This window comes from Coffea arabica, chromosome 2c (genome assembly GCF_036785885.1).
Source record: "Coffea arabica cultivar ET-39 chromosome 2c, Coffea Arabica ET-39 HiFi, whole genome shotgun sequence".
Lineage (NCBI taxonomy): Eukaryota > Viridiplantae > Streptophyta > Magnoliopsida > Gentianales > Rubiaceae > Coffea > Coffea arabica.
Window position 1 is genome coordinate 7,588,626 of NC_092312.1, and position 21,679 is coordinate 7,610,304.

The window sequence follows — 21,679 nt, forward strand, 5'->3', positions numbered from 1 at the left end:
TACACGGGGGAAAAAATTACTCTTGTATTCCTTGTGGGAGGATATAGTCTCAATTTTTACAATTTTGTCATGGTACAATGAAACAAAATGCATCTTCAATTTCTAGCAGATAGCCATCTTGCTGGGGTGACCATGCATGCAATGCAATTCAAAGTACTGCCACTTGATGATTTGGAACTGGAACTCAAATTGCACCAAGGAAAGGCTGCAAGCAAGTAGACTATCAAGAATGAGCAAAGTCCAAAAGTATGGTACAGCATGCTAGAACAGCCTGCGGCTACTGCATACAATCCAGGAAGGTTCAAATTCAACAGATTTTCATCTTAACATAACAGTACGTTCATATAGGTGAAGATTTTACTATTGTACGCTCATAACAAATTCTACCGAAAAGCAGGACAGAAGAATATAAGAGAGAGAGAGTGTTCTAATCAAAGTACAATGTATTGAAATTGCCTGATTTATTTTGCTGCAAACAGTTTTTCTCTGAATTGTCAGATGAATCACACAACTAGGAAACGAGTTTTCTCCACAAATATAGATCCATTTGAATCCTAATATCTATGACATATGCCGCACGTTACATTTCAATTCTGCTCGTGAAAAGGGAGGCAAGTGCTTATTAGGCAATATAATATCTCAAACTTCATGACAGCAAATGGGCAGCCTCCTTGGATACCATACAACTAAATGCAACAAGAACGTCTTTACTCTAATTCAGGCAACTTTTTTCCCCATTCTGGTCAAAGTAAGTACTTAATTGTTAACTCCAGAGCCATAAATCACAGGAACCACATGAATTTGGGAAACTGTAAAACCCATTAAATACTTTTCGAGGTGCATCTTACCTCAGAGCAAGGGATACACAGGGAAAATCTTGGCTGGGACCATATACAGAATACGAAAGGTATAATATAAAAATAAAAAAATCATTGTTGCATAACCTCATTTGTCTGCTTAGCAAAAAAAAAAAAAAAAAACCACCTTTATAATGCATTAATGTCTTGTTTCATTACCATACACAATAGATGCCTAAAGACTAGCTACCACAGCATATTCATACTCCCTATTGTGACTTTCAAATCCTAATAACACCATTTAGATGAGTCAAGACTGAGAACTGGGGACTTTTCTGCAATGATAACTTTAGAATAATCTAAGTATGGCACATTTATGCGGTCAAAAAATGTTTTCAAGCATCAAAACAATTTCAAATGAGTGTGACAGATTGTAACTATCTGACCTTTGCAGTATGCACCAGAATAATCTTTGATTTATTTTAGGGGGTAACCAACCACAGCTAGTGTTTTGAGAGGTGTTAATAAGGCATGTCTTTGGGCTCGCCCCAGGCCAGGGCACATGTCAACCACCCTGGGGCAGTGGAAGGAGGCAGATGAGCCGTTGGGCATACGCCCCAACTGAGGGGGCAAAGGCCTTAGTGTGCTGGGTGCCTTTTTTGTGCCTCCAAAGAAGAAGGCGTATGCCTTTTGATATTGTTCTGTAGTTCCTGTAATTCTTTTTTCTTTTTTAACTTTCAAACCAATTAAGGGATAAATATACATATTCCTCGTACGGCACACAACAGATTACAGAGAGCCTTGTCTGGTTTGATCTCTAAATTTTAATCCCCTCCAACAATCCCTAATTCCTCTTCATTCACTGCTCGATCCCTCTTGAATATATTTTCATCAAGTCAACCAAAGCCTCTTCACCCCAAATTTGCAGCACAGCCCCTTCATCACCATCACTGCTCATCTTCTACTACTTCACAACCCGGGGACAAAATGAAGAAAGTCTATATTGCTTTTTTGCTCTCTTTTAATCTTCTGAATGAAAGTTTCTACTTTGCTTTTTTTTTGGGCAAAACTTGGATGACTAAAGGTATTACTGTTCTTAATGAATTGTGGGCAAATTGTTTATGCAGTGTCAACTGTAAAGCGAGAATTAAAAAGCTTCAAATCAGCTGCTTATATGGTGCTGAAATATAATCCACTATTGTTTGTGTATTTTGACTTTTTTGTTTAATATTCATTTACTCCTTTGGAAGACATTGTTTGGACTTACATATCATTTATTTGTATTATTTGTAGAAATTTTAATAATATTTTTTGGGTAGTTTTCGTATTTTTCTAATATTAAAAAATCAAAATTTGTGGGGCTTACACCTCACACCTCAAGGCTTTTGCCTTGTCTGAGTGGGGACAATACACCTAGCCCAACACTGTCGCCTTTTAAAACACTGGTAAACTCAAACCACCAGAAAAATTGGAAATCCAAACTAAGGGGGAGCTAATTCGGAGAACCTATGACTATGAGCCATAAACATCAGCTCAACAATCTTGAAACCATTCAACAGTCAGAGTGCTACAAAACTAATAAGAAGAAGCATTCTACTTTCAAAGATCTAAGACCATACTTATTACTGGGAAATCAGATGACTCGTGAACAAAATTTAGTTTAGACGACTTAAAATTGTAGGTGCAAACTAGGGGTGTCAAAATGGGTGATTTGGGCAGAGGTTTGGGTTGGGTAAAATGGATAATGGGTAGTCAACCCATTTATACCCATCTAATAAAATGAGTATAAATGGGTAAGTCAAAAAATGAATTGAGTAACCTAATTACCCATTTATAACCCATTTATTTTAACTTTTTGTAAATTCATTTTTGCAAACTAAGTTATCAATTTATACCATTCTTTGCACCCGTCATTAGTTTTAAATATTTATTTATAATGCTCAATAAACCTAATTATCAATTTTTTTTCCCCATATGTACTCTATGTCGCAAATTACATACCATTTAATAATTAAACAATAAGAATATAAAAATTTGAACTAAGTACTATAAAAGTTAACATAAAAACTTAATCCAAAAATTTTGAACCTCTAGCATTTTTTTGTGTGTAAATTTAAAATTTCATTTTGAAAAAATAAGAAAAGAGACTAAAACTTGTCATAAATTGATAATGGTGAAAAATGAGCAAGTTAATGGGTGGGGGAAGAGAGGAGGTTTGGGGGAAGACAATTCTAAATGGGTTAATTGTGTTTGATGGGTTACCTAATAATACCCATTTATTAAATAAGTATTATTGGGTAACCCATTTATACCCATATGCAAAAATTTAACATACTCATACCCATCTATTCATGGGCGGGTATGGGTAAACTTAGTTAAACGGGTTTGTTTGACAGCTATAGTGCAAACCACCTAGAGTTTAAGAAGTTATTTCTGAAATAAATATGTATGTGGTAAATTCAAGCCTAATTTCACAAATAAGTGTGAAATCATATAGAGGAGTTGAGAGGTTGTAAAATCCTCTTTACTTAATTGCTATCTTTTGGCTGATGCCGTGGTGCAGTCAAGAAGGGGAAAAGTTTTCCCTTTCAAATACCTTAGCTCCTGGTGTTCCAGGTTTAGTTGTTGTTGTACTGCCAAACGCGTTACTGGGCTTGGCTGATGTTGTACTCCCCAAAAAGAATCTTGATTTCTTTTCCGCAGGTTTTAGTATTTGAAAGGAGCACATGAGAGTCTCATCTACACTCATCATGGCACCTGCATTGTCAAACTCTCCACAGTAATTAGGGGCTGAAAAAATGGTTACAAGCTGCCGGTTTGCAAAGAACTCATAACCATCTTCTACAACCTGCAAATGTTTTGAGAAAAGATGAAAAGATCACCAATTTAGTCCTCCGACATGTGTCAGCCAAATAATGTCAAAGTTATCCATTATGTGCCCTTGCCGAGACAATGCTAGGCTTCATTGGGCTCAAATGCTACATATTTTCTCATACTGCTTAAATAGAATGGCAAAGATGCACAGAACTAACAAGTTACGACTATGGAGAGTTGGCAATACAACAAGGAAATCCTATGTTTCCATCACAAAACAGACAACAAATTCCAGATGCTTTTACAAGAAAATGAGGTCATAGCATTCAATAATGGCCAAATTGAAGTACAAATGTGGTAAGGTGGCATTCAAAGAGAACCCAAAGAAGAAAGAAAATGTCTAGTTTGTACTCAGATCATAAACCATGGCAAAGTTTCCATCTTCAATGTAGCAATGGCGTGTCACATGTATATTATTCTGAACATTTTCATAAATATCATACATAATGAAATCACTTTTTGCAATTCTTTTAAACTGTTTACCGGCTTCCATTTTGTTTGGGGGGGGGGGGGGAGGGGTAAGGTGGGGAATACATGAATGTGAATAGTATAAAGGAAAGTATTAGTCAGATTAACTTCAAAATCATTTTCTTTTTCAATATATAATGCTTATGGGGCTATTGAACCAGCTCATGAGAGATGAACTGCATTGCCTCCAGTCTCTACCTTCTCAAACACTAGCTTAGATATGCTAAAAACAAACAGAGCATGAAAATTAGCTTCTGTAGACATCACATGCTCACCAAGCAAGAAATGGAAACAAACACAAAGTTATAAGTGCTACTGACTGGTGCAATTGTCCAAGGGAGATTAATAGAGAAAAAAAGTATATATGTGAATTCCAATAAATCAGCATAACAGTTCAAACCTGGTGAGCACGGCAAACAAGATCTAAATCTTGCTTTTCCAAAAACTCTGTCACCTTATCAGCGCCAAAAGTGTATGAAACTCCCCGGTCATTCATCCCCCATCCTTGAACATCTTTACTGGGATCTGACCAGAGAAGATCGCATAGCAAGCCTGCATCTGGTACATCAGTTGGTCGTTGCAAGTTCCTTATCTGATCCAAATTTTGAAGATCAGGAGAAAGGCCTCCATGCATGCAGAGAATCTTCTCATCAATCAGGGCTGCCACTGGTAGACAGTTAAAACATTCTGAGAAAATTCTCCATATTTTAACATTAAATCTTCTTTTGCATTCATCATAAAACCCATATATACGGTTTATAGAAGCACACTCGTGGTTTCCTCTTAACAAGAAAAAGTTTTCTGGATATTTTATCTTGTAAGCAAGTAGCAGGCATATCGTCTCCAGACTTTGCTTGCCACGATCTACATAATCACCCAAAAACAAGTAATTTGCTTCCGGAGGCAAGCCACCATATTCAAAAAGCCTCAAGAGATCAGAATATTGACCATGAATATCACCTAAATGCCAACAAGAAAATCAGAATCAGAAAGATATTCCTCAAGGAAAAACCAGGTCCAATATATCACACGGATATCAGTGGCAAACTATACTTGCATTGCAAGTCATAGAATTCTCATCCTACATCAAATTTAAACTTAGCAATCATAGCCACATCAGTATATCTCTGGGGCATAGCAAGATCATTGCCATAATGGATGAGCACCAGACAACAAGCTAAGGAAATAAAAGCAAATTTTACCAAGCATATACAGCACAGTAGTAGTTAGTTACACTCATAATGTCACATTCCCTTCTTCCTATGCGCTAACAGTTGCTGCTTGCCTTGCAAAGCTATACAAAACAAACGAAACATGAACAAGTTCATTTCTATGTCTCAATCCACAATAACTGGTCTGCAATGAAAGTGTAATACGATGATGATAAACAAAAGAAAATATTATCCCAAATTTGTTAAAACCACAAAATAGTAACTCTAAGGCTTGAAAACAAACGAAAACTTAACAACTATATGCAGCATATCTAATTTGAGATCTGAGAACTTGGTACAGCCAAACATACTTGACCCAGGGAGATGGATTCATGTTGTTCTGACATGCATATCCAATTGACACAGAGACACTAATTAATGTCTCAAGGACTGCTTATTGTCAGAATTTAATGCTAATAACTCTAACTATACAAACACTGTGAGGGCTGTTTGTAGCAATGGGCATGGGGACAAAGCAGAAAATATGCTGCATAGTGAACTAATAAGATTTACAGCATTTTATATTTGCACATTTTGATGGTAATCTCATATATTTTTAACAGTAAATCCTTTATAAAGTCTACCGCAGCCATAAAACAGTAGTATGTACTTCTTAATTCATTTAACAATGCCAACAATGTACCCATAAGACAAGAAGCGGCAGCTTCTTGGCCTTCAGGAAAGTCCATGCAAGTATGTTTGTGTCACCTACAACTTATGATTAATTCCCATTGACCGAGTAGTGAGCAAAGTGAACTTGGCTTCAGCTTACCCCAATAAAATTTTCAAGACAGAACTCATGCTGATATATATCAAACCAATTTGCGTGGGCACAAAAATGTACCAAATAAAAGGTTCCTTTAGGAGCTATGCAATGGCCAGGTGATGGTAAAGATTTGAGGTGCCAAAGAAAAATATTTGAACAGTCATCCCTCATGAGCAGAATCAAACCAACAGTAAACTTGGCTTCATCACATCACTTCAACACATAATCTTATACAAATTTTGAATCCTGATGCAAGAAATAACATAAATTCCTCTTCTTGCTCATAAGATGGATGGCAAATTATTTACTTTGCACTCTAAGGCAATGTATCAAGCTCCACTTCACCAGACGCTCATACAGCACGCAAAGAAAAGTTAAAAGTTCTCAAAACCAGTAAACAGGGATGCACCCTCCCTGTCAGTAACTAGCTAGAGCATAAGCAGCACCGCAAAAATTTTAACAGTAAAGTACAATAACTAGCATCACCAAGTTCCACACTGCACTCCATGTTTCTTAATCTTTTCCGGTTAATTGGTTATAAAGATCCAAGACAAACAGAACAGACATGAAATGCAAGGAACAACAACCCAAATTTGTCACAAAGCTAAACGCAAAAAAACAAATTTATCCTCCCAATCCCCCCCCCCCCAACAACTTCCCTCCACCAAAAAAAAAAAAAAATACTGAACAACCCTAACCTAAATTCTTCAACCAGAAGAAGATAGAATTCGGGATACCTTTGAAGGATTTTATAACAAACACCTTATTCATGGCCCAGAAAGTCAACCCAACAGACGTGAAAAAATGCAAATGAAAGACAAAGAAGCAAGTCAAATACAAAGTGGGATGCAATCAAAATAATCGAAAGGGTCCATAAAAGAGGATAACCAAACCAGAGAAAGTGAAAGAGGGAAAAAAGGAATTGATACCACAAATCTTAATGGGTGCTTCAAGCTCTAAAAGATTAGGCTGTTGCAAGAAAATATCTTTGGAAACCAGACACAACTGTTTGATCTCGGCCTCAGAGAGCTGCACCTGCTTCCCTGGCCTTCCTCTGACTTCCAGCAGCCTCCTTATTATATCATCTAATAGCTTTTCATCCATTTTTTCTTTCAACAAATTCTCAACCTACTTTGTTATCTCTTTCAATTTTCTCTATATTTACATGAAAGCTGTTCTTATTTTAGTGGTGGGGCAGTGAAGAAAGAATCTGGAAAGTGGGTTGTTGATGATGGGTTTTGAGGTCTGTTTGCGAATATTGGATTACGGAGGAGTGAGGGAAACTAATTAAGGGGATTTAACTGATTTGTGGGTCGCGTTGGACTCCAGTGAAAGAGAGGATGTTTCTGGGTTGTCGTTTTGTGTTGGTAGGATCTGTCGTTTTGGTGAAATTTTCGAAATACAAAATATATTCTTTGCTTTTTGAAGTAGATTTTCAATGCTCAGAGTTTAGAAAGGAAGAGCGAATTCTGGATGGAACAAATATCTGATGACTCGTTCCGGTCTATCAATGAGCTATAACCGAAGAGGCCCATAGGCTAAGGTGCACTGGGCTGCTGTATAACTTTCGATCTTGTGTTGTGGCTTGGGAGTCCGTAGGACGCTTGCGAAATCCTAAATCAAATGGTTCATTCCAATTATATGTCTCCCAAGCCCCGTACGTTTCAAATCTCATAACCCAATTCAGCATTAAAGTTAATTAATTAAAATCTTAATATGTTCAAACGTGTTTGATAATTAAAAATTGAACATATAAATTAATTAAATGGCACTGAATTTTCTAGTCAAAAGTTGCTTAAAAAATAAGTGATAAGTTATTCACTTATCATTGAATGTGGTCCACACTGAAATGTATAATCCAATTCAGCATTTAAATTTAATGAATTCAGATCTTAATACGTTCAAACGTGTTTGATAATTAAAAATTGAACATCTAAATTAATTAAATGACACTGAACTTTTTAGTCAAAAGTTGCTATAAAAAATAAGTGATAAGTTATTTACTTATCACTGAATGTGATGTACACTCAAATGTATTTGATTTAATACTTAATAATTCAATAACTTAATGGATTCAGACTTCAGATTTCAATTTAATCAAACGTACCCTAACTACTAAATGATCCTGAAATTTGATATCACTCATCGCTCTATTGTTCTTGTTCTGAAATCTCTCATGAATTAAAAAGTTAATATTAATCAATAATCATGATAAATATATTAACTTAATCATCATCATCATCATCATCATGAGGTCTTGATTTACCATCAAAATCTTTCCTCTCTCGATATTCCGCGCAAGTCTTAGAGTAAAGTATCCCCGGACAAAAATGATTTGTTTTATATAAAGTTTAGAGTCTCTCTTCAACTTGTTTATCACAAAGAAACTAATTGATATCTACCGTCAAAGATTTTATATGCTTTTTGCGTCAAATTGTGTTTAGCATTGGATGGGCAGATTTCTGGAAACGCGTGAGTCCATATTGCGATGGGTACTAAGTGAATATTAAACTCGGGAGTATAAAAATTCTAATAAATTTTAACGTGTTATCCAATGGAATCACACAACGCGTTCCCTCAGTCTGGCCTTCATCCGATGGAGATCCAGAATAATTATACCGAACAGTTTTTCAATTAAATTCGATCATGATTGAGTCAGATTAATAATACCAACCTATTCCGTTCTAGGTCAGATGGTAACTGCAAATGTGTTTTGGTTCTACTGTGTAGTTCAAAAACTTTGACTCTTGTGCTGCTGTAGTACTGTACTTTTAGAAGGAACCACAGTTGAGTTAGCCCAAGCGTGACTGCGTGAGCTTACTCATCTGTTGAAAAATAAGAGAGAGAGAGACTCTGACTGTGACGTCGACTCTGAGTAAACCAGTTGTAGTGTGCCAAAAAAAAGCTTGAAAACAATCACATACGGTATATTCTTTCCTTCTTCTCCAACAGCCAGCAGCCGTGGTTGGTAACCAGTGGAGGAAAAACTACCGTCCGCATTGGAAAAGTTTCTGCCCGCGATGAAAGCAGGTTATTGCTACCTGATCAGTTTCTTGTTGATTCAAGAAATACTGTTGCTGCTTCAACTCCGGTATGTAGCTAATGGCATGGAAGCAAGACCAGCGCCCTTCTCTCCCTTGGCTTATGCTTCGTATGGCCGTCTGTCTCATGGCGGATTAAAGGTGGATCAGGAAGAAGCAGTTAGGATATTGAGAGTTCTTCCCAGACCGCCACCTCCAAAGCTCAATGTCCCTTCTCGCTGGCGCGTCGTCGCACCAAGTCTTTCTCCACCACCACCGCCAACACCGTCATTGCAACCAGCTGCACCGCCAGGCCCACCACCACCGTCGTGAATTCGTGATTCCATAACGTTTCGCCCGCTTGGCAAATTCATCAGATCATGTTTGTGTCCATGTCTTAGCTGGAATCCAAATTTAATCACCTTGTATTAAATGATCCTCTCGTTTTATGTATATATTTTTTTTAATGAGCTTCTAATTTGTGTTATTGCTCTTTCTGTTTCTGTGGATTTTGGATTTTCCCTCATCAATGTCAACATGTTATTCCTCATAAAAAAAATTTGGGCCAGGAATCAGGATCTGTGTACTGTTGCATCATTTCTTCTGACTAGCTAAACAAAAATAAGCGGAATGGTAATGGCAGTTACTATAACATACAATTCAAAGGACATATATATATATATATATATATATATATATATATATATATATGTGCAAATTTATGCGATAGAGTAACACACTAACACGACACACCAGTTGAGGATTGTTGGTCGCCAATCCATTAGCTCCACTTGCCCCGAGTAGTTGTTCGAATATTTATTAACCCGCGTAGCTCTCATCTCATCACAGCTTTCATGTATGCAGGCTCTACCAAATTTTCCGTCCCTGTTCTTAAATACCACTCTTCTCTTACTGCAAAAAAAAAGAATTCGAATGCATGCATGTGGGCGCCATATCATTTATTGATCACGAATAACTAATTGACATCACGTCCTTCTACTTGGCTTGCGGATGCAGCACTAAATTTCTTGCATATAATTAAACTTGATTAAAATTGGAAGGGAGGGTTGAGATCAAGCGTCAAATGGTAACAATTGCTCTACTCATGAAAGAGAAAATGAATGCAGATGAGTACTAGATCTCGTAAATTCAGTCCAACCTCCATTTACTGCTACATACAGAATAGTAGTTTCTTTTTTGCCCCCTGACCATCTGCACTCGAGCATGCATTTATCCACAGGGCGACCAGTCCAATGCGGTTCCTGTTAGGACCGGGCCAGGAAATAGACAAACTCAAGTTAGCACAAATTATGCGGTATAACCGACCATTTAATAGATAGGCGGTAGATACCAGGCATATAATAATTAGGCGGTAAAACCGACCTTATAAAGACGGATAACAAAGCAAATAAGAGACACAAAAGATTTACGTGGTTCGGTCAAATTGACCTACGTCCACGGGCGAGAGAGGAGCAATATTTCTACTATGAAGAAGAAATACAAAAGCCGTAGGAAAGTGGTTCCTAGCCCAATAGGCACTTACAAAAGAGTTTAGGAAATATTCCTAAACTCAAAACAAGAGAGCCTAAAATATTTAACTGAATGGGCTAGATGACTCAAGAAGCTAATAGCCCATATAACTCTCTTGAGTGGTGCAAGTTAAATCCTTCAAAGGACCCTTCTATTTATAGGCCTCGAGTAGCCGGCTTCTCTTCAGCAGGCTCCGATGTGGGATGAGAAGGAAATGAAAAATTATGCCACAAGTCAAAGCTTGCGGCTCTGACAAAACAACAAATCTCCACCTTGGCATAATTTTGAATTCTATCATCGACAATAGTAAAAATTTCTCCACCTTCTTCACATAAGCCCCAATGGGCTTAAATCACAAACGAACACCAATCAAGTCCAAGCACTGCTTGAACTTGTAATTTGGAAGAGGCTTCGTAAACATATCGGCTGGATTGTCCTTAGTATTGATTTTCTGAATAAGGACTTTTCCCTCAGCAATGATATCCCGAATGAAGTGATACTTCACATCAATATGCTTCGTCCTCTCATGATACATCTGATCTTTAGTCAAGTGTATGGCACTTTGACTATCACAGTGAATATCAGTAACACCTTGATATAGACTTAACTCGCTAAATAAACTCTTCAACCACAAGGCTTCTTTGATTGCCTCGGTCACAGCCATATATTCTGCTTCAGTAGTAGACAAAGCTACGACAGGTTGTAGAGTAGCTTTCCAACTAACAGCACAACTGCCAATGCAAAATACATAGCCTGAAAGTGATCTTCTCCTGTCAAGATCCCCAGCGTAGTCTGAGTCTACAAAACCAACCAAAGTGTTATTATTTCTTCCAAACTCCAAACATACATTTGAAGTACCTCGCAAGTATCTGAGAATCCACTTCACAGCCTGCCAATGTGTTTTACCAGGGCAAGACATATATCTGCTAACAACACTGACTGCTTGTGCAATATCTGGACGAGTACAAACCATTGCATACATAATACTGCCGACTGCACTGGAATAAGGAACCCGTGCCATATAATCTTCCTCTTCATCTGATTTTGGTGATTGAGCAGCAGATAGCCGAAAATGGCTAGCAAGAGGAGTAGATACTGGTTTAGCATCTTTCATGCCAAAACGCTCCAAAACTTTTTCAAGGTAATTTTTCTGGGTCAAAAATAACTTCCCTACTCCTCGATCTCGCTTGATATCCATGCCAAGAATTTTCTTAGCTGCTCCCAAATCTTTCATTTCAAATTCACTATTTAACTGCAGTTTCAAGGTGTGAATTTCTGACAAATTCTTGGCAGCAATGAGCATGTCATCAACATAAAACAGCAAATAAATGAAAGAACCATCATTTAATCTTCCGGAAGTAAACACAACTGTCATACATGCTCCTCAAATAACCATGACCCAACATAAAGGAATCAAACCTCTTATACCATTGTCTTGGAGACTGCTTCAATCCATATAAGGATTTCTTCAATAAGCAAACATGGTCTTCCTTACCTTCAATTTCAAAACCCTGGGGTTGTCTCATATAAATTTGTTCTTCAAGTTCGCCATGTAAGAAAGCTGTCTTAACGTCGAGCTGTTCTAACTCCAAATTATACATGGCAACTAAAGCAAGCAAAACACGAATAGAGCTATGTTTAACAACAGGTGAGAATATATCATTAAAATCAACACCTTATACCTGACTATAGCCCTTTGCAACTAATCGTGCTTTATACCTTGCATCTTCAACCCCTGGAATACCTTCCTTCTTCTTGAAAACCCATTTGCATCCAACAATTTTCTTAGCTGACGGCGGCTTTACAAGAACCCAAGTTTCATTACGATGAAGAGATTCAATTTCTTCATTCATTGCAATCAACCACTTTGCAGAATCATCACAAGAAACTGCTTCTGAATAGGTGGAAGGCTCACCAACTGCATCAGTTTCTTCTGCAACAGACAAAGCATATGCAACTAAATTTGCATATCTTTGTGGTGGTCGAATGTCTCTCCTTGCTCTATCTCTGGCTATGGAATACTCTTCTTCTTCAGAACTTTCTTCAACAGTAGATTCAGGTGTATCTACTGGCATTTGAATAGAAGATTTGGATTGAGAAGGACCAGAACTGCCAATATCAAGCTCCACCTGCTTCTGTGTACTATCAGTAGTACAAGGACTAGAAGACTCCTTCTTGGAAGATAACAGAGATAATTCATCAAAAGTAACATCTCTACTGATTACAAATTTTGGGGATTTGGGATCAGGATACCATAATCTGTATCCTTTCACCCCAGAAGCATACCCAAGAAAAATGCACTTTTTAGCCCTAAGCTCCAATTTTCCATCATTCACGTGCATGTATGCTGGACACCCAAAAACTTTTAAATTGGAGTAATCAGCAGGAGTACCTGACCAAACTTCCTCAGGAGTTTTGAAATCAAGAGATGCAGAAGGAGAACGGTTGACAATATAACAGGCCATATTGATCGCCTCTGCCCAAAAGTCGTTTGTCAACTCTGCATTGGAGATCATACATCTTGCTCTCTCCAAAAGAGTTCTGTTCATACGTTCGGCCACACCATTTTGTTGAGGCGTCATCCTGACGGTGTGATGCCGAACAATTCCTTCATTTTTGCAAAATTCATTAAATTCACCTCCACAAAATTCCATGCCATTATCTGTTCTCAACCGCTTAACATGTTTTCCTGTTTGTTTCTCAATCAAAACTTTCCATTGCTTGAAAGTTAGGAAAACATCATTTTTGTGCTTAAGAAAATAGACCCAAACTTTCCTTGAATAGTCATCAATGAAAGTCAACATGTACCTGGCACCACCTTTAGAAGGAGCACGAGAAGGACCCCATAGATCTGAATGAATGTAATCAAGAGTAACTTTTGTCTTGTGAATTGCTGGTGAACTGAAGCTGACTCTTTTCTGCTTCCCAAAAATACAATGTTCACAAAATTCCAATGGACCGGTACTTTGTCCACACAGAAGTTCTCTTTTGCTCAGTATGCCCAAGCCTTTTTCGCTCATGTGCCCCAAACGCATATGCCATAATTTGGTGATGTGTGTATCTGACAAAGATGATGTTGAAACAGCAGCAGCACCTGTCACAGTAGATCCCTGCAAAATATACAAAGTACCAGATCTGTGTGCCTTCATAACAACAAGAGCTCCTCGAGTGATTTTAAGAACTCCGTCTCCACCTGAATACCTGCACCCGATAGACTCAAGAGTGCCCAAAGAGATGAGATTTTTCTTCAAATCTGGAACATGTCTAACATTTGTGAGCGTCCTCACAATACCATCGTACATTTTAATCCGGATTGTGCCTTTGCCAACAACTTTACAAACAGCGTTGTTGCCCATTAAAACAACTCCACCTTCAGTTGATTCATATGTTGAAAACCAGTCCTTATTGGGACACATATGATATGAACAACCCGAATCTAAAATCCACTCATTGTTAGACCTAAAATTATTTTCCGTTGCACAGAAAATAGTTCCATCATTCTCATCAACGGCAATACTAGCCTCGGTGGTTTCACTCCTTTTCTCCTTTTGCTTTTCTTTATTTTTCAATTTAAAGCAATCAGAGATAATATGGCCCTTCTTTTTACAATAGTTGCACACCACATTTTTATGTCTGGACTTAGATCTACTTCTATTTTCTGTGTTTCTCCTTTCAGATCTACCCCGAACAAACAAGCCATCGGCTTGACTCCCACTAGTTTCCCCAGTAATATCCCTATCTATCTGCTCTTTAGATTTTAACGCAGATTTAATTTCCCGATACGAAATTGTTTCCTTTCCATATATCATAGTATCACGGAAATACTTAAAGGATTGGGGAAGGGAACATAAAAGTAATAGGGCCTGATCTTCATCATCAATTTTCGAATCTATATTCTCCAAATCCATAATAATGGAATCAAATTTATCAAGATGGGAGAGTATAGATGTACCTTCAGACATCCGAAGCATATACAAACTCTGCTTCAAATATAGCCGATTCTCGACTGTCTTCTTCATATACAAGGCTTTCAATTTATCCCACATAGCCTTGGCCGAAGTCTCCGTTGCTACCTCACGCAATACCTCATCGGAGAGATTTAGGATAATACTGGATCTTGCCTTCTTATCCATCTCAGCAAAATTTGCATCTGTCACATCTTCTGGCTTTTTCTCAATTCCTTGAATTGCCAAATCAACTCCGTCTTGAACAAGAATGGCCTCCATCTTGAGCTGCCACATGCCGAAGTTGACATTCCTGTCGAATTTCTCGACAACCGTCTTTGTTATCGTCATTGTTGCCACAAAATCTGTAACTTGAAATTTGTCTCAAAAAAAAACTGGCCAAACAAATATGCAAGTCTCGTGAGCGGGCCCCACAGGGTGAGCGGACCCCACGACATAAGCGGGCCCCACGGGGATGAACGGACCCCACAAGGTGAGCGGGCCCCACGGATAAACGGACCCCACAGGATGAGTGGACCCCACAGGATGAACGGACCCCACCAGATGAACGGGCCCCACCAGATGAACCTGTCTTGCAAAATATAACAACCAGCTCTGATACCAGTTTGTTAGGACCGGGCCAGGAAATAGACAAACTCAAGTTAGCACAAATTAGGCGGTATAACCGACCATTTAATAGATAGGCGGTAGATACCAGGCATATAATAATTAGGCGGTAAAACCGACCATATAAAGACGGATAACAAAGCAAATAAGAGACACAAAAGATTTACGTGGTTCGGTCAAATTGACCTACGTCCACGGGCGAGAGAGGAGCAATATTTCTACTATGAAGAAGAAATACAAAAGCCGTAGGAAAGTGGTTCCTAGGCCAATAGGCACTTACAAAAGAGTTTAGGAAATATTCCTAAACTCAAAACAAGAGAGCCTAAAATATTTAACTGAATGGGCTAGATGACTCAAGAAGCTAATAGCCCATATAACTCTCTTGAGTGGTGCAAGTTAAATCCTTCAAAGGACCCTTCTATTTATAGGCCTCGAGTAGCCGGCTTCTCTTCAGCAGGCTCCGATGTGGGATGAGAAGGAAATGAAAAATTATGCCACAAGTCAAAGCTTGCGGCTCTGACAAAACAACAGTTCCGAATTCCCAATCTTTTCTCCTAGCTAAAATGGTTAATCCTGTCTGGCTCTGAACCGCAAGCTCGCATTGCAAATGAGACGGAAATCTTGTATCCAAAAGGTTCGAGCTATGAAAGCAATTTATTCGTCCTTGCTTGTTTTGCTGTTGATCCCTTGTCTGATGTTGCTTCAACAACTTGGGCATAAGGCCTCTTTTGCCATGGCAACAAGACACCAAGCCTTATCAGCTTTGACTACTCCGACGGGTGCAGCAGCTTCTTCCCGTCGTGCCCATCTGTCCTACGAATTGAAGGTAGTGCCAAAGAGGTTAATGAGAGGGATTCACAGGCCCCGGACCCAGCCCCCACCTCCAAATATCAATCACCCTACTCATTTTCGCCGTTCCATGCCATATCCACCTCTAGAACCACCACCATCATTTGCACCACCGCCACCACCTCCAGGTCCAGGCTGTCCAGCTACGGGATGATGAATAATGTGTGGGATGCTTGTATAATTGTGTCTGGTAAGAAATGTACATGCGTGTTTGAACTTTGAAAAGATGTACCATCAGAGATTTTAAATTTTAGACTACCTATTCAGATTCTTTGTCATCTTCTAGTATTTCCATTTTCGTGGGAAGATTGCAAGCAATTTGGGCACTAAGAGAATGGTCTTCAGGCGACACTATACAAGACCAGGCTGCTGCAGTTAGGCTAGCTCTATTGAAAGCTGGAAGTCAAGGCTGGAGGAGCATCAGAATGGAACTGGATAACCGCAAGCTGGTAGATGCCATAAAGGGAGCAAGGCTCAACAATCAGCAGATGGCTACATTAATAGAGGACATTAGATCAATCTGTACTTTGTTTCATCAGTGCTCCATCTTTTTTGCCAACTCTAGGAAATTAGAATGTATTAAGCTAAGCATTTATGCTCTAAACATCTGGATAGATGAAGAATGGGTGAATCCCAATCTTAGATGCTAGGCATCAGTGTTCTTGTGGGGCAGCTTCTCCGTTTTGATTGGACCTTTGTCCAAATATCGTAAAGGTTACGGATATATATATAAAGCTAACGTTTCGACAAAAAAAAAAAAAATTCTAGTATTTCCATTTTCGTGAATTTTCCTTTTATTCTGGGAAGGATTTTCTAATTCATAAATACTCAAATCTGTTGTCGCCTGTAAGTTGTGTCCACTCATCGACCGCCGTTAGTCAACAGTGATTTACCACCATTAGGTTCGCATTCATAAGATCTTTCTATTTCCTACCACCATTAGGTTCGCTTTCATAAGATCTTTCTATTTCCAGCCAATTCATGCTGGGATATTAATCAGTAGTAGGAGTAAAATTTTGCTTTTAACCCATGGCAGCGATCTTGACTTTTACATTGTAGGAGGGAGATTTTATTTTAGGAGGGGTGGAAGGCCATTTTACCCTTGTCAGACGCCCAAAGAAAAATGGTACTTTAACTTCTCATGCACCCACTTTCTTTTATTATTCCGTAATTTTGATGAAATGTAAGAAACTGATCCGATCCCACCAGAGAGTACGTGAGATAGTTCTTCAATTTTACATGAAAAGTTAAAAATAGAGAATTAACCAAGTTCTCATGCAGTCTCTACAGCTAGTTTGACTGATTCCGTAGTTTGACAATTATTAGCAGATTTGTTGATCGATTTTCATATACAATTTAATTATGTATCTTTGGAAAAAAAATTTACATAATTTTAAAAAATAGCCCTAAGGGAAAGGAAAAAAAAAAAAACTAAGCTCACATACTTTGAACATTCTTTAGCCTTTTAAGTGTCACAATGTTGAGACTTGAAACGAGAATAGATTTGAGATTCATATGCATATGGATTGGCTGGAGGTCCAATCCGATGTTGACCTTAGTGCCACATATGGATTCATTTTTTTTTGTTTGGTAATAGTTCCACTGTATAAAATGCTATAGGATAGCTATCTAATTAGAAGTTAGAAGAACAGGTTCAAAAATGAAGATCACACTTGTGTCTTCGATAACATTCCTTCCTTTTGATCTATGAACTGGCTATGCTACAGGGCTCCCCCGTGGCCGCGGTGTCTATAAGAGATCCACCTCCGCCGTCATCAAACCCCAAAGCCCGGTAATCCTAGTCGTCCTTTTATACCTGCTCATCACTCGCAGGCACCGCCGCCACCACATTTTTCTTAGTTACTTAAGAGCTATGTGTGTGAAAATATTATTCATTTTTTTATGAATGCCTTTGTCATACTATCATTGGTGGCTTCACAATTGTACTTCACAAAATGTAAATGAATTAAACAATATTTTGTTTGGTCCAGAACACGTACAGCATGCGAATTTAATGTTGCACCTGTAGAAGTATGAACCCATTAATTGGTTATTTAATTGGATGTTGACGCTGGGGAAAAAAAATAGAGTGATTCTTGGCCTTCCTACAGCCTTCTTCAAGACTCCCAACCAACCAAGAATCATCAGCTAAAATCTTGGATGACAAGCTTGATCATGAAGTGAATCCTTAATCTTTTCCTTCTTGAAATATTGTTCAACTTGCTGTTTTCGGACAGGTTCAAGATGAAGACAGCTGATACCAGTATGTCTCATGATCATGTACGAAGTGGCAGGCTTAGACGGTGGATACACAGGCATTGCTTCTGCAATTGCCGGGGCAATATTACCTCCTCAAGTAGGTGTTTCGGCTATGCCTGGTAGAGCTCCATCACCACCCCCCAAGAGCCGTGATCCTGCTCATCCTTTCATATCTCCTAATTGCCCACCACCGGTACTACCACATTGCTAGTTGCCAGAGCTTTGAGCTATCTATCTTGAAATCTCAACCTTCACATCTGCCATATCAAATACTCGACCTTTCAGTTTCACTACCTAATTACCATTTGTCGTCTTCTTCTACATGTCAAAGTCTGAGCAGTTGTAACATTACCATTATCTCTACTTAGTACTTGCATTATGTGTTGAATGCGTCAGAGTTTCCTAGCTGCTTCCCACCTACTAATATGTCATTTATCAATGCTAATCGCTTTACTGGTCTGGCAACCAACCGACATATGATATGAGGCAACGCTTTCTTCTCCTCAAACTCATAGAACTAGGATTGATATCCTCCTCCTGATTGTTACTAGCTTTTTCGCTTCAATATTCAAGGGTGTGTTTTCTCCACCCATGAGAAAAGTTCATCATTATTTGCTTAGCTTGCTTTTGATCCATGAAATCCTGCTGATTCAGCAGGGATGTGTGAACAAAGCCTATGTCGCCTTGGCAGCAGCAAGAGTTTTAGAAGAACCCTTCTCAGCTTTGGCTTTTGATGCACCGCCTTCTTTTTCCCACGATGCTCTGTCTCACTATGATTTCAGGGCAGCACTGCGAGGGCGAACTAGGAGACCTAGGCTTTCTCCACCATCTCCAGTTATCAATATCCCTATTCATTTCAAGAGTCCACCACCGTCGCCTCCATCTCATCCACCGCCGTCGCCGCCACTAGCACCGGCACCGCCGCCACCATGTTAAATTGTTTATGTATGTTGGTTGGAACAGTCAGAACTATATATGTATCCAGAAGTGCACCCATGTATTGCTTCAAACAAAATCATCGGGCTCTTATTAGTGCTTTGATCTCCCTGTGTCTTTCTTAATTTCCAATAAAAATTGAAACACTGGCTCCTAGTGTTAATAATTATCACTTCAATCTGTATGTCGTAGCAGTTTTTACATTACTTAATTATATGATATTCCTTTTTTCAAGTTTTGTGGTGGATTCTGCCTTGTCATTTCTGAGGAAAAATTGCGTGACATATTCCTGTTTATGCATTTATTTTTTTATTCCCTTTTCCTCCTCATTGAAGTGATTTTTGTTTTATTTTTCCCTTAGACTAATGGACTAGGCCTTGCCTTGTTATTAGTATTTTAAAGGGATTCGTCAAATAATTGAAAAAGGGCTTATTGATGAAAAGTCAAAAACTCAAAAGCATACTTTAACATTTAATTAAATTTAAAATTTTGATGGTAATCTGGCAAATGGGCTGATATGGGGACACGGGGTCCTTTTTTCGTTCATGGTGTTGGTGGGCTGAGCGGATGCAAAGTGATGTACCATCTCCACAGAATTCAATTTCCATTTTGATACCCTATTTCATCAAATGAGCACATCTAAAACTTTAACACATCGTGGATAGCTGGATTTAGCACAAAACTGGGATATGCTACCAATATTCTTGCTGAGTTGTGGGGGATAAGGGATGGACTATCCTTAGCTTCCTCTCTAAACTTGCAAAATGTTGAATTAGAAGTTGATGCTAAAACTGCTCTACACTTGTTTAAATCTGCAGATACCTCAACTCATGAGTATGCTTCAATTATCTCTGATTGCAGGTTCCTGATCTCTGCTCTGCCGAAAGTCACACTTAGACATGTTTACCGAGAAGCAAACCAGTGTGCTGACAGATTGGCAAAATTGGGTGCTCAATAAGACGGAAATTTTGTATGCTATGAAAGTATCCCTTATGCTTTAAGAGGTCTAGTAGATGCAGATCTTAAGGGAATTTGTTTCCCGCGTTTTGTACCTATACCTTAAGTTTGTTTAATATATAGTCCCTTTTATTACCAAAAAAAAAAATAAAACTTTAACACATGCCAGTGTCCACTAGAACACTGGAAAATGAAATTAAAAGATTTTGTAACTTGAAAATGTAGTAATAACTCGGCATGAACAAACCCAATGTCTCGTCGCCTGTAAGTTGTGTCCACTCATCGACCGCCGTCAGTCAACTGTGATTTACCACCATTAGGTTCACTTTCATAAGATCTTTCAATTTCCAGCCAATTCATGCTGGGATATTAATCAGTAGTAGGAGTAAAATTTTACTTTTAACTAGGGGTGGGCAAAAATACCCGCTGACCCGAAAATTCGAGAGATCCGATCCGATCTGCACCGAAAAATAGGATATCCAATCTGATTTCTCTTAGCGGATCAGATAGGGTCGGGTACCCGGAACATTCGGATATGGGTACGGATCGTAAAAGCAAAAACCCGCGGGTACCTGACCCAGGGGTATAATATATAAATATTAAAAAATATAGGGGCAATTTTATAATTTTTTAAGTTATTAACCCTAAGTTCCTAACCTAAATCAATCCGTTGGTCATCCATTCAGATTTCAGCCTCTGCTTCAGCCGACACTCTTCACTCTTCAGTGGCGGATGCCCTTGTCTCTCAAACCTAGGGCCGAAGACTACCGTTAAAACCCCTCAAACTGCTTGAATCGAATCCCTTTCTCTTCAGCCCTGTTTCTCCGTTGTCGTCCTTTTTTACCTTCAAGTAAAGGGACGCTGCCAAAAGGCCGCCGACGCCGGAGCCGGGTGCTTTAGCTATCAAGGTTTTTCAATAACTCTTTTCTTTTAAGTTCAATTCTTTCTGCAAAACTATTCTGCATCTATGTGTACGTCTATGCATTTGTCGAATTGGCTACATGAATTCTGATCTTTCGTCCAAATCGAAACTGGGTTGTACAATTAAGATTAGGAATTGCTGGACCCATACAGAAAAAAGAAAAAAAAAACGAAAAAGGGGGTCGGCATAAATGGTACAGATACGGAAACAAATTCTGGCCATAATTTTCCATGGAGATACTCTTCATGATAGGAGAAAAATGAAGCAGCCCTTTTCTTTCTAATTCATCTTTAGAAATCAACAAATTTTTAGTTGTCCACTTTTTCGGATTTCTTTTCTTCCTAATGATGGGATCTAATCTAAATGCAAGGCACGTACATTTCCAATAATACTAAGATAGAATGAAGCTCTGGTGGTCACATGCGACATGTTCTGAAGTATACATATGCCTGGAATGAAGCGACATGCTCTGGAATGAAGACAGCTTCTTGATTTATGCATAGTCAATGCATTATGCCA

At 38.6% G+C, this 21,679-nt stretch overlaps 1 protein-coding gene across 1 annotated transcript; it reads right to left on the reverse strand.

Annotated features, from left to right (window-relative positions):
* Positions 1–7,397, reverse strand: LOC113725591 (serine/threonine-protein phosphatase PP1). Its single transcript, XM_027248857.2, has 4 exons — positions 7,046–7,397; positions 4,540–5,099; positions 3,394–3,645; positions 1–205 (listed from the first exon to the last, which is right to left on the reverse strand). Exons 1-4 carry the CDS (start codon positions 7,218–7,220, stop codon positions 185–187), a joined length of 1,008 nt encoding a protein of 335 aa, XP_027104658.1. The 5' UTR covers positions 7,221–7,397; the 3' UTR covers positions 1–184.
* Positions 7,398–21,679: the final 14,282 nt, after the last annotated feature.